Here is a 13088-nt window from a genome sequence, read left to right on the forward strand (position 1 = left end):
ACGTGTAGATGAAAATCTCAGATCCTTATCAAGCCTTCCATTGGCTAGTGACATTCCAGAACGTTCTCATTTGTTAATTACAGGTCCAGAGACCTTTGGAGGTCCAAAGGTAATCAATCAAGCCGAAAGGGGAGGAGCCGCTTAAATTCAAAGCTGTACTTAATGGCAAAGACGAGCACTGGTGGGTATTGTGTTAACGTTTGTCAGCATGGGTCTTTTGCAATGTGTGTTAGTGCTGGTTGTGCTTGTGGTGTTTGATCTGAAGAATGCTTTTGGAAGTTTGAGTTCCAGTCAAAGTCCAAAAAGCAAGAAGCATCAATCGTATCCAGCTTCCAGAGTGCCTGTTTCTTCTCAAGTGCTCGGGAACACTTTGCAGAAGGCCTCTCCGTTTCAGAGTCTCGACTACAGAGGATTTGCACAAGAGCCTCTTGGTCTTCAGGAGAAGCAGGTGTTGCAGGGTCCAGTGAAGCCTTTGGACTGGAGGTTCCCCGTTGTTCCAGAAGTGCCGAGTGAGATGGCGGTGGATTTCCATTTGAGGCAACCTGTGACCCCCAGTAGTGTAGCTATTCAATGCGGTGAGAACCGGATTCATGTGGAGGTACAGCAGGACTTGTTTAGCAATGGTGAACTGATCCAGCCATCTGGTCTGACTCTGGGAGGATGTCCTGTTGTCGGCTTGGTCCCAGGCTCTAAGGTGCTCTTCTTTGAGAATGAACTGCAGGACTGCAACAGTGTCTTGATGGTAAGAGCTGTTAAGTGTTACTAGATTTATTGAACCCTACTAAAAATAGGCCCTTGTTTTGGTATCGACGTTCTAGATTCAGGGAACCATCCATGGGACGGTTCTCTTATAGTGGGAAAGACTCTTAATAACTGCTTACTCGGGTAACCAAGTGTTATGGCAGGACTTGCTAAGATGCCTTTTGGAATGGGTTCTTTTTTTCGGAGAACCCTCTTGGTAACAACGTCAGTCTCCTATAGATGACCAAGGATGAGCTTGTCTACACCTTTGCCCTTACCTACACTCCTGAGGCGTTTGCTGGCACTCCGATTACCCGTGCAGGTGGTGCAGTTATTGGAGTTCAATGCCACTATCAAAGGTAAGCGACCTTTTGTGACTTGTGGCATTACTTGCAGTGGTGGAACTGGAAGCCCATTTAATTGGTCACTTCTTGAACTGCAGGTTTCAAAATGTCAGCAGTAGTGCCTTGAAGCCAACTTGGGTCCCTTATGCCTCAACGGAGGCTGGTGAAGAAGTCTTGGTGTTCTCCCTGAAGCTCATGACTGGTTTGTGCAGTTTCTCTAGACCTTCTGCCTTCTGAACGAGGCTGTGCCTAAGCAGTTCTTCCCTCTTGCAGATGACTGGTCCTATGAGAGGCCTTCAAACTCTTACTTCCTGGGTGACGTTATTAATGTTGAGGCATCTGTGAAGGTATACAACCACGTCCCTCTGCGTGTGTTTGTGGACAGCTGTGTGGCCACCCAAGTACCTGATGTGAACGCCCTTCCGAGATATTTGTTCATTGAGAATCATGGGTGTGTTCATGTCACCAGATGCTGCAGAGTTGACTTGTTCTCGAGTTTGCTCCTTGTAACCACTTTGTCCCTGACAACTACTTTTTACTCCTTAGATGTCTTGTGGATGCCAAGGTCACCGCTTCCAGCTCGCGCTTCATGCCTCGATCCCAGGAAGACAAAATCCGGTTCCAGCTGGAGGCCTTCATGTTCCAGGGGGGATCCAGTCCTTCTGTATGTATAATGAGTGTTGGAGAATGACCTCTCCCATTTGCTGTGGTTTGTGTCCCCTTACCCGTGGTGTCTCTTGCAGATCTACATGACGTGTGTTCTGAAGGCCACTCTTGCTTCTGCACCTAGTGACGCGCTCCACAAATCCTGTTCCTTTGCCAATGGGTATGTTCATGCCACTTACGAATACAAATAAAGGTGCCATGTCTGATTTTTCGTATTGCAGGTGGCTTGCTGCTGATGGGAACAACCAGGTTTGTGGTTGCTGTGACTCAACATGTGGTCCTGATGGTGGAACTGCTGCTTCTCCTTTTGGAGGTAGGAAGGTGCTTTTAAGCTTGGTTTTTGCTTGGTACCCTTCAAGCACTTAACTTTGGTGTCTGCTTTTTCTAGGCCTTCAGTGGGAAGGGAAGGCCTCGCTCGGTCCTGTAGTGGTTCAAGAGCACAAGAAGACTTTAGCTGGTCTTCAATAAATGTGGGGGAGCAAACTTATTCTTGTTTCCGTTTTTCTTGTCTAGTTTAACCAATTGATTTTGTGCGAGGAAGTGGGTAGTCCTACTGTACCTATTCTCTTGCCAGAAGGAAAGGCTCCCTTTTCTCGTTAGGGAAGTTAATAAACCTTTTAAAGGGACCTGCTGTGAGCTCCCTTTTTTAGGAGTACTGTAAATGTGGAATACATTGCCCATGATGCTGTAAAGGGAATTCTGTTAATTGGCACTTGTGCCGAAAGAGTTCTGTGTGACTGTCCACTTCCATGAAGCAGTGCAGATTTTTGCGTGCATCTTATGCAGTGAACTTGATTTTCTTCATGTTGGTAACTTCAAATGAGCAGTTTAATTTCCTCCTTGCACCCCCCCCAAATAGGTTTGATCAGTTAAATTTGTTTCCTAATGCTCTTTGTTGACATCTCTCATGCTTTTTAAATCCATGTACAATAGAAGCGCACTCCCAGGATCAACACTGGCACAACATTTTCCACCTTCAGATGGGTTATTTATAGGCTTTACATTTTAGGAAAACGGCAGGCATCGCTTAAGTTCAGTTTAGTATTTGGTGTGCCAAACTTGCAGAACCTGTACTGACGTAAGGGGTTTTTTGTGCAGTAGCAGGTCCGTTAGAATTCTGAAAAATCATTGACGAAATGACACCCAAATAGAACTAATGTTTGGACTCTCAGTGAATGACCTTTTTTGAAAACTGTTGGTTTGTCACTTGTGCAACATCTTGGGCGGTTTCAATACTAAAGGGATACTCCACCCCAAAATGAAGATCGTCATCACTTGCCCCCAAGTCGTTCCGAACCCATAAGAGCTTCGTTCATCTTCGGAACTCAACTTATTTTGGATGAAAACCAGGAGGCTTGTGACTGGCCCACAGGCTGCCAAGTAAAATGCACTGTCAAGGTCCAGAAAAGCATCATCGGAGTAGTCAGACTGTGTACGTTCTTCTGTGTCAGCCGCGCCACAAGCATATGTTTTCTACGTAAATTTACGCTTTGATTTGAAAGAGAACCGCGCGTACTTGTTGCGGCTCACAATAGCATATACCGTTTGTGTTCAGCGGGTGTTTTTCAAAATGGCACTAGGGTGATGTGGGGAGAGACAGGGGAGACCATCTGTTGAATAAAGTCTTGGTTTCATTTGTGTACAAAGTGTTCTCATCGCTTCCTAACGTTACGGTTCATCCACTGATGGCAGATGGGTAATTCCGATGGTACTTTTCTGGACCTTGGCAGTATATGGGATGGTCACAGGCCTCCCGGTTTTCATCCAAAATATCTTTAACCCCTTTGCTGTCAAGGATAGTCACCGGCCCCAGATTATTGTTTTACTTTCACAGCACGTTAAACATCACTCTCTCACTTGACCTGGAGAAACTGTGCATCAGTTGAAAGTTTAAAGACTCTAGCTTCGATATTTGACCAATGTTTTGATAAAACATTGTTGCAGTGACCGTCATTTATGTCAGGAGTACAAAATAAATAGGAGTCATTATTAGAATAGAAATTCACCAAGCATTCATATTCAGTCACGTCTGCAGTGGTTTGTGTTCTCATAGATTCACTGAAAAGCGTCAAATAGGGTTTATAGTCAAAAGTTGCATATACACCGAGATATATTTACTGATGTTTACTTCATATTTCTTCAGTCAGAATCCTCATTTCTAATCATTTTCCACTGATTTTCGCAATCTGATGATAATGATCCGCTCCCAGCCCTGTCTCTGTGTGAATAGTCTTCCGTGTGCGCGCTGACAGAGACCGGATTCGCCCGTGTCTTGTCCATCATAACTGTGCATCATATCCCGCCCCATCCTACCCATGATGCATTTCCTGTACACTTCTGTGTTGATACCTGACCACAACAACACAGAGAAACCTCTGTACCCATGAAATATCCAAATAATAAACACACGATTACGTTAGTTAATGGTTGGTATGTGATTTTGGGCGTTTTTATAACAATATTAAAAATGTACATCTGAAATGCTAACTTGTGCAGCGACGTAAAAGGCTATAAATAGCATATTTTTACAGCAGTAAAATTCCACATGTGATCGCAAAAGGAGGTTATTACAAACAATCGGTTAATTTTCATGAATAGTCTTATGTAGCTTGATGCTAACTTTAGCTCTAATGCAGCTACATAGCAGGTGCAGTTCTTCTTCATAATGCATTTTGTAATCATTTTGTCAAAAGTTGTAAGAAAATGTTTTGTTGTATTTTTATAGTAAGGCTTTTGATAATAGTGGGGTAAATGTATACTGGAATAATGATAAATGAAGAATCAGGATCTTGTGTCATACCTGGCCCATGTGTGAAAGGCTCATTTCGTAACAACAATAGAATCATGAATGGGGCAGTTTTGCCGGTCCAAACAAGAGACGATCGCATTCCAGGAGTCATAAATCAATTTTACTAGCCTTCTCTAAAAACACACATGACACGGTCTTAGAAAAGGCTTCATAAAATTCACACTTTGTGAGATTATATTCTGAAATATCAAAATGAAGTATTAGTAGACTTGTGGCTTTAGCTTCATTATGTATCTAAAATCATATCCTACATCACTTTTAAATAGGTTTTTAATATTTTTACTGACATGTTTGAGCTTACATATATCTCGATTATAACCGTCTGAGTAATTCTGATTCCTGAACAGTAAACTTTGAGGTGTCAGCTTTGTGAACAGATGTTGATTATGTATCTAGTAAGAAAGACTCCTTAGCAGCAACCTTTTAATTTTGGGCATGTCATTCATGTCTCCATGCTGAAAATGGGGGGTGACAAGTAAGGGGTTAAATTGTGTCCCAAAGACGAATGAAGTTTCTACAGGTTTGGAACGACACGGGGGTAAGTGATTAGTGACACAATTTTCATTTTGGGGAGGAGGATCCCTTTAATATCATTACTTTGACTTGAGGACAATTGACACGGTTTCGTGTTTGCTTCAAGACAGTCAAGAATTGATTTCCATTTAAAACTTGAGCTCAGCAATTTGAGTTGGATTTAAAACAAAAGCCGCAAGTAATCCACATAACTTTATATTGTGAATATCGGGAACCAAACTACTGTTTGGAAGACAAATTAAAAAAGGGGAACCTTGTGCTGCCCCAGGTTAACAACTGGAGGATGGATAAAGGAATGCACAACCTTACACTATTAAACCAAGGTTTCACAACCTTTTGGGAGGAAAACACAACTGGGAAGAGGCATGTAATCCCGGATTCTGCCGAAACCAAAACAATAGACAAGGAGATACCTCGGGGTTCTGCACGGTTTATTAAAAACACTAGATTTACATGACCAGAGTAACTTCTCCACTAGAAACCACAGTCTGCTCCCCAGAGACAGCCTTGATACGAGTGTCTCTTCCTGAAAGAGAAGTGTTAGAAGTGAGAACGCACTTCTAAAATGCTCAGTTCCTCTTGTCGAGAGAAAGCAAGAACTCACGTTTCCTGGTGCAGCTTTGCTCACAAGAGCCAGATGATGGATGGCACACCTCTGTACTGCAGTGGATGAAGATCTGACAGGGAAGAAAGAGGCTCAAGTCATAGAATCCACAAGTAGTAAATACACAAATGTTCAAGTAAAGGGGGGCATACGGTTTCCTGCAGAGCAGCCAGTGAGGCTGGATCTACAAATGTGAACATCTTCACAGCAAAGCGCTTGTAGTGGGTTGGGAACTGAAGACCAGACGATCCAGTCACTGGAACCAGTGTGGTCAGATAGCGGTCGTCCTGGTAAGGGCATCTGAAGACAAAAGAGAAGGTTAGAAAGGGTCTCCCAGCAGACTAACTGGATGAAGATTGGCTGTACACTCACCCGTCGATCAGAAGGTCCCACTGGGGGAGACTGAGTGGACTGGGGGTTGAAGTAGTCCAACAACGTCCCAGCATCAGGACAATGTTGGGGTCAGTCCTCTCCATAATGTGCACCTCAACATACACAGGCTCTCGCAGGACTTTTGTGATGGGATAATCAGCGTCACTGTAGTAGGACGTGTAGGCCTCATCCCCTGAGGAACAACACTGGGGTTTAACCAGACTCCAGTTTGAAAGGCTTTAGGCAGACACAGGACAAGACCTTACCTTCAGCACAGCCTTTGGTGACACATTGGCCATTGGCCAGTCTGAGCTCCACCCTGAGAGGTCCAGGAGCAGCTACTGGTGGAGGTGGAGGAACAGAGTTGACCTCCACAACCAGAGCTTCCACGGAAGTTCCCGAATATCTACACTGGAAGAGAAACCTGGACGACACACAGCGAGCTTGTAGCATTTATCAGGGATTAGTGGTCACACCAAGTCATGGATCACCTACTCAAAATGACTGTCCCTTGTGATGGAACCATATGGTCCAATCCCCACTTCATACGATGAGGTCATTCTGTTTTCATACACCACATATCCACCGTCCTCCTGTGAATAGAAACGGTGTCAGCATCCAGTCCAAGCGATGCAGAATAAAACCAGTAGCAGCTGCTAACCATCACGCTCGTGCCACATGCGGTCACAGGGAACTGGTATATAGCAAAGGAAGGTGTAGACCCCACAGGAGCACAAGGTGGGTCGTTTCCACCCAGTAGATGAACCGAATCCAGACTCAGTCGAGGCAAGGTAACGTCTCGAGACACCACTACCACAAACTGACCATCTCTAATACACTGGACAGTCACTAGAACAAGAGCAGGTTAAATTCAGAGAAACAGTTTAACACGAACAGAATAAGATGGAGAACGCTTACCTGCCCTCCCATAGAAACACTGCTGTCCGTTAAAGCAGCAGTTGATAGCTTCACACTCAGCACCACTGATCCCAGGTAGACCACATTGGATCTGCTCAGAATCAGCTACAGCACATTTATCAAGGGGCTCTGCCTGCACTACTGGCTTCTGAAACTGCTGTTTAACTGGCTTCTGAATCGGAAACTGCGGCTTAGGTTGTTGTGGAACTGGCTTCTGAAGCGGAAACTGCAGCTTAGGTTGTTGTGGAACTGGCTTCTGAAGCGGAAACTGCGGCTTAGGTTGTTGTGGAACTGGCTTCTGAAGCGGAAACTGCAGCTTAGGTTGTTGTGGAACTGGCTTCTGAAGCGGAAACTGCGGCTTAGGTTGTTGTGGAACTGGCTTCTGAAGCGGAAACTGCGGCTTAGGTTGTTGTGGAACTGGCTTCTGAAGCGGAAATTGCTGGTTAGTTAGCTGTTGAACTGGCTTCTGAAGCGGAAACTGCTGTGTAGGTAGTTGTGGAACAGGCTTTTGGAGCGGAAATTGCTGGTTAGTTAGCTGTTGAACTGGCTTCTGGAGCTGAAACTGCTGGTCAGTTTGCTGGATCATCAGAGCATCCTGAAGCGATTTACTCCACTGTGGAACAGCATGGCAGAAAGCACAGACCACCAAAATCTGAGCCAAACACCAACTTCCAGCCATTGTTCAACAGCTAAACACAAAGTGAAGCTACTGCCCTTTGGTCTTTTTGTATTCTACAGATTTCAGCTAATTAACGATAGTCCCTCCCTCTTCATTAACAACTGGGTGATTCTTATTGGATCTCAAGATTCAATTCTTATTGAGAAAAAACGCTTATAAAAGCAACACAGAGGCTGCGTCCACATCTTCACTGACAACTCTCTCAAGCCTCGTTCAAGCGGACGCTAAACATTCTTTCCAAATCTTTATCTTCGTCTGATACAGGCTCAAACATATCAGGTTGGATGCCTTATCTCGCCATCGTCCACGCTGGACAGAAGAGATCCGCGCTGTGAAACAGCCAATCAGAGCAGAGCTCAACATTATTGTTCATGACCCTTCCAAATAATTCTAGGGACAAATCCCAGGGTTGTAAATGGACATGTAAAACCATTCCAGAGAATTTTTGCCCATACCCAAGCCACGTACCTTTTATGTAGATCTAATTTAAAATATTGTATCAATGCATTCTATGGCACCTTTAACTGGGATTATGAGCTCATATTTTGGCCGGAAGCAATAATCTGAATTTCTCAACGATGGATTTGTTTCTTATAAACACACAGCCTTTCCCTTCACAAGACCGTAACTGATGTGAATTACTTGTGGATTATTTTGATATTTATAATAGCTCTTTGGACTTCCGTTCTGATGCCACCCATTCACTGCAGAGGATTCATTGGGGAGCAACTGATGTAATTCTACATTTTTCAAAATCTTTGCCAATGATAAACTAAAAAGTCTTAAAAAAAGAGAGAGATTTTTATGAATATTCTCTATTATTTGAGTCATACCAGGCGCTTTTTTAATGACATTCTTTGTCTATCATAGACACACTGTCAAACTTTAATTGTAAAATTGTGAATACGTGTAGATGAAAATCTCAGATCCTTATCAAGCCTTCCATTGGCTAGTGACATTCCAGAACGTTCTCATTTGTTAATTACAGGTCCAGAGACCTTTGGAGGTCCAAAGGTAATCAATCAAGCTGAAAGGGGAGGAGCCGCTTAAATTCAAAGCTGTACTTAATGGCAAAGACGAGCACTGGTGGGTATTGTGTTAACGTTTGTCAGCATGGGTCTTTTGCAATGTGTGTTAGTGCTGGTTGTGCTTGTGGTGTTTGATCTGAAGAATGCTTTTGGAAGTTTGAGTTCCAGTCAAAGTCCAAAAAGCAAGAAGCATCAATCGTATCCAGCTTCCAGAGTGCCTGTTTCTTCTCAAGTGCTCGGGAACACTTTGCAGAAGGCCTCTCCGTTTCAGAGTCTCGACTACAGAGGATTTGCACAAGAGCCTCTTGGTCTTCAGGAGAAGCAGGTGTTGCAGGGTCCAGTGAAGCCTTTGGACTGGAGGTTCCCCGTTGTTCCAGAAGTGCCGAGTGAGATGGCGGTGGATTTCCATTTGAGGCAACCTGTGACCCCCAGTAGTGTAGCTATTCAATGCGGTGAGAACCGGATTCATGTGGAGGTACAGCAGGACTTGTTTAGCAATGGTGAACTGATCCAGCCATCTGGTCTGACTCTGGGAGGATGTCCTGTTGTCGGCTTGGTCCCAGGCTCTAAGGTGCTCTTCTTTGAGAATGAACTGCAGGACTGCAACAGTGTCTTGATGGTAAGAGCTGTTAAGTGTTACTAGATTTATTGAACCCTACTAAAAATAAGCCCTTGTTTTGGTATCGACGTTCTAGATTCAGGGAACCATCCATGGGACGGTTCTCTTATAGTGGGAAAGACTCTTAATAACTGCTTACTCGGGTAACCAAGTGTTATGGCAGGACTTGCTAAGATGCCTTTTGGAATGGGTTCTTCGTCAGTCTCCTATAGATGACCAAGGATGAGCTTGTCTACACCTTTGCCCTTACCTACACTCCTGAGGCGTTTGCTGGCACTCCGATTACCCGTGCAGGTGGTGCAGTTATTGGAGTTCAATGCCACTATCAAAGGTAAGCGACCTTTTGTGACTTGTGGCATTACTTGCAGTGGTGGAACTGGAAGCCCATTTAATTGGTCACTTCTTGAACTGCAGGTTTCAAAATGTCAGCAGTAGTGCCTTGAAGCCAACTTGGGTCCCTTATGCCTCAACGGAGGCTGGTGAAGAAGTCTTGGTGTTCTCCCTGAAGCTCATGACTGGTTTGTGCAGTTTCTCTAGACCTTCTGCCTTCTGAACGAGGCTGTGCCTAAGCAGTTCTTCCCTCTTGCAGATGACTGGTCCTATGAGAGGCCTTCAAACTCTTACTTCCTGGGTGACGTTATTAATGTTGAGGCATCTGTGAAGGTATACAACCACGTCCCTCTGCGTGTGTTTGTGGACAGCTGTGTGGCCACCCAAGTACCTGATGTGAACGCCCTTCCGAGATATTTGTTCATTGAGAATCATGGGTGTGTTCATGTCACCAGATGCTGCAGAGTTGACTTGTTCTCGAGTTTGCTCCTTGTAACCACTTTGTCCCTGACAACTACTTTTTACTCCTTAGATGTCTTGTGGATGCCAAGGTCACCGCTTCCAGCTCGCGCTTCATGCCTCGATCCCAGGAAGACAAAATCCGGTTCCAGCTGGAGGCCTTCATGTTCCAGGGGGGATCCAGTCCTTCTGTATGTATAATGAGTGTTGGAGAATGACCTCTCCCATTTGCTGTGGTTTGTGTCCCCTTACCCGTGGTGTCTCATGCAGATCTACATGACGTGTGTTCTGAAGGCCACTCTTGCTTCTGCACCTAGTGACGCGCTCCACAAATCCTGTTCCTTTGCCAATGGGTATGTTCATGCCACTTACGAATACAAATAAAGGTGCCATGTCTGATTTTTCGTATTGCAGGTGGCTTGCTGCTGATGGGAACAACCAGGTTTGTGGTTGCTGTGACTCAACATGTGGTCCTGATGGTGGAACTGCTGCTTCTCCATTTGGAGGTAGGAAGGTGCTTTTAAGCTTGGTTTTTGCTTGGTACCCTTCAAGCACTTAACTTTGGTGTCTGCTTTTTCTAGGCCTTCAGTGGGAAGGGAAGGCCTCGCTCGGTCCTGTAGTGGTTCAAGAGCACAAGAAGACTTTAGCTGGTCTTCAATAAATGTGGGGGAGCAAACTTATTCTTGTTTCCGTTTTTCTTGTCTAGTTTAACCAATTGATTTTGTGCGAGGAAGTGGGTAGTCCTACTGTACCTATTCTCTTGCCAGAAGGAAAGGCTCCCTTTTCTCGTTAGGGAAGTTAATAAACCTTTTAAAGGGACCTGCTGTGAGCTCCCTTTTTTAGGAGTACTGTAAATGTGGAAGACGCAGTGCAGATTTTTGCGTGCATCTTATGCAGTGAACTTGATTTTCTTCATGTTGGTAACTTCAAATGAGCAGTTTAATTTCCTCCTTGTACCCCCGCCCCCCCCACAAATAGGTTTTATCAGTTAAATTTGTTTCCTAATGCTCTTTGTTGACATCTCTCATGCTTTTTAAATCCATGTACAATAGAAGCGCACTCCCAGGATCAACACTGGCACAACATTTTCCACCTTCAGATGGGTTATTTATAGGCTTTACATTTTAGGAAAACGGCAGGCATCGCTTAAGTTCAGTTTAGTATTTGGTGTGCCAAACTTGCAGAACCTGTACTGACGTAAGGGGTTTTTTGTGCAGTAGCAGGTCAGTTAGAATTCTAAAAAATCATTGATGAAATGACACCCAAATAGAACTAATGTTTGGACTCCCAGTGAATGACCTTTTTTGAAAACCGTTGGTTTGTCACTTGTGCAACATCTTGGGTGGTTTGTTTCTAGAACAGTTTCAATACTAAAGGGATACTCCACCCCAAAATGAAAATCGTCATCACTTGCCCCCAAGTCGTTCCGAACCCATAAGAGCTTCGTTCATCTTCGGAACACAACTTATTTTGAATGAAAACCAGGAGGCTTGTGATTGGCCCACAGGCTGCCAAGTAAAATGCACTGTCAAGGTCCAGAAAAGCATCATCGGCATAGTCAGACTGTGTACGTTCTTCTGTGTCAGCCGCGCCACAAGCATATGTTTTCTACGTAAATTTACGCTTTGATTTGAAAGAGAACCGCGCGTCCTTGTTGCGGCTAACAATAGCATATACAGTTTGTGTTCCGCGGGTGTTTTTCAAAATGGCGCTAGGGTGATGGGGGGAGAGACAGGGGAGACCATCTGTTGAATAAAGTCTTGGTTTCATTTGTGTACAAAGTGTTCTCATCGCTTCCTAACGTTACGGTTTATCCACTGATGGCGGATGGGTAATTCCGACGGTGCTTTTCATACTTTTATGGACCTTGGCAGTATATGGGATGGTCACAGGCCTCCCGGTTTTCATCCAAAATATCTTTAACCTCTTTATGGTCAAGGATCGTCACCGGCCCCAGATTATTGTTTTACTTTCACAGCACGTTAAACATCACTCTCTCACTTGACCTGGGGAAACTGTGCATCAGTTGAAAGTTTAAAGACTCTAGCTTCTATATTTGACCAATGTTTTGATAAAACATTGTTGCAGTGACCGTCATTTATGTCAGGAGTACAAAATAAATAGGAGTCATTATTAGAATAGAAATTCACCAAGCATTCATATTCAGTCACATCTGCAGTGGTTTGTGTTCTCATAGATTCACTGAAAAGCGTCAAATAGGGTTTATAGTCAAAAGTTGCATATACACCGAGATATATTTACTGATGTTTCAGTTCGGACAGTGCGCAGTGCTCATTCAATAAATGCACAGCTAAACAGATGAGTTTTAAGTCTAGATTTAAATGTGACTAGTGTTTTAGCACATCTGATCTCTTCTGGAAGCTGATTCCAGCTGCGAGCGGCATAGTAACTAAATGCGGACTCCCCTTGTTTTGTGTGGACCCTTGGTATTTCTAACTGACTCGAACCTAGTGATCGGAGTGCTCTGTTAGGTTTATATTCAGTGAGTATATCTGCAATATATTTCTGTCCTAGGTCATTTAGTGACTTATGAGGAAAAGTACTTCAAAATTAATCCTAAATGTAACTGGAAGCCAGTGTAAGGACCCGAGGACTGGTGTGATATGCTCAAATTTTCTGGTTCTAGTCAGAATCCTGGCAGCAGTGTTCTGGATGAGCTGCAGCTGTCTAATGGTCTTTTTGGGAAGGCCGGTGAGGAGCCCATTACAATAGTCCACCCTGCTGGTGATAAGGGCATGAACAAGTTTCTCCAAGTCTTGGCTGGAAACAAAACATCTAATTCTTGCAATGTTTTTTAAATGATAGTATGCTGATTTAGTTACTGTTAGAACAATAGAATCATGAATGGGGCAATTTTGCAGGTCCAAACAAGAGATAATCGCATTCCAGGAGTCATAAATCAATTGTAAAACACAAATGACACGGTCTTAAAAAAGGTTTCATAAAATTCACACTTTTGTGAGA

General features: G+C 44.0%; 3 protein-coding genes across 3 annotated transcripts; 2 read left to right on the forward strand and 1 right to left on the reverse strand.

The window, feature by feature from the left end:
• Positions 1-206: 206 nt before the first annotated feature.
• Positions 207-2238, forward strand: LOC132131477 (zona pellucida sperm-binding protein 3-like). The gene is made up of 8 exons (XM_059543515.1): positions 207-742; positions 982-1100; positions 1184-1287; positions 1359-1536; positions 1632-1749; positions 1829-1911; positions 1973-2064; positions 2140-2238. The coding sequence occupies exons 1-8, from the start codon at positions 209-211 to the stop codon at positions 2217-2219; spliced, it is 1308 nt and encodes a 435-aa protein (XP_059399498.1). The 5' UTR covers positions 207-208; the 3' UTR covers positions 2220-2238.
• Positions 2239-5508: 3270 nt separating this feature from the next.
• On the reverse strand, positions 5509-7667 carry LOC132131642 (zona pellucida sperm-binding protein 4-like). The gene is made up of 8 exons (XM_059543700.1): positions 6989-7667; positions 6732-6919; positions 6566-6663; positions 6337-6494; positions 6071-6263; positions 5851-5998; positions 5699-5771; positions 5509-5620 (listed from the first exon to the last, which is right to left on the reverse strand). The coding sequence occupies exons 1-8, from the start codon at positions 7665-7667 to the stop codon at positions 5544-5546; spliced, it is 1614 nt and encodes a 537-aa protein (XP_059399683.1). The 3' UTR covers positions 5509-5543.
• Positions 7668-8765: 1098 nt separating this feature from the next.
• LOC132131402 (zona pellucida sperm-binding protein 3-like) lies at positions 8766-10764 on the forward strand. Its single transcript, XM_059543416.1, has 8 exons — positions 8766-9314; positions 9527-9645; positions 9729-9832; positions 9904-10081; positions 10177-10294; positions 10374-10456; positions 10518-10609; positions 10685-10764. The coding sequence occupies exons 1-8, from the start codon at positions 8781-8783 to the stop codon at positions 10762-10764; spliced, it is 1308 nt and encodes a 435-aa protein (XP_059399399.1). The 5' UTR covers positions 8766-8780.
• The last annotated feature ends 2324 nt before the right edge of the window (positions 10765-13088 follow it).

This window comes from Carassius carassius, chromosome 48 (assembly GCF_963082965.1).
Source record: "Carassius carassius chromosome 48, fCarCar2.1, whole genome shotgun sequence".
Taxonomy (NCBI): Eukaryota; Metazoa; Chordata; class Actinopteri; order Cypriniformes; family Cyprinidae; genus Carassius; species Carassius carassius.

Coding starts and splice junctions, on each gene's coding strand:
- LOC132131477 (XM_059543515.1), top strand. CDS start 209: ATGGGTCTTTTGCAATGTGTGTTAGTGCTGGTTGTGCTTGTGGTGTTT. Junction 743..981: donor ACTGCAACAGTGTCTTGATG/GTAAGAGCTGTT, acceptor AGTCTCCTATAG/ATGACCAAGGATGAGCTTGT. Junction 1,912..1,972: donor TCCTGTTCCTTTGCCAATGG/GTATGTTCATGC, acceptor TTCGTATTGCAG/GTGGCTTGCTGCTGATGGGA.
- LOC132131642 (XM_059543700.1), bottom strand. CDS start 7,667: ATGGCTGGAAGTTGGTGTTTGGCTCAGATTTTGGTGGTCTGTGCTTTC. Junction 6,664..6,731: donor CATGTGGCACGAGCGTGATG/GTTAGCAGCTGC, acceptor TTCTATTCACAG/GAGGACGGTGGATATGTGGT. Junction 5,772..5,850: donor TGGCTGCTCTGCAGGAAACC/GTATGCCCCCCT, acceptor CTTCCCTGTCAG/ATCTTCATCCACTGCAGTAC.
- LOC132131402 (XM_059543416.1), top strand. CDS start 8,781: ATGGGTCTTTTGCAATGTGTGTTAGTGCTGGTTGTGCTTGTGGTGTTT. Junction 10,082..10,176: donor TTGTTCATTGAGAATCATGG/GTGTGTTCATGT, acceptor TTTACTCCTTAG/ATGTCTTGTGGATGCCAAGG. Junction 10,457..10,517: donor TCCTGTTCCTTTGCCAATGG/GTATGTTCATGC, acceptor TTCGTATTGCAG/GTGGCTTGCTGCTGATGGGA.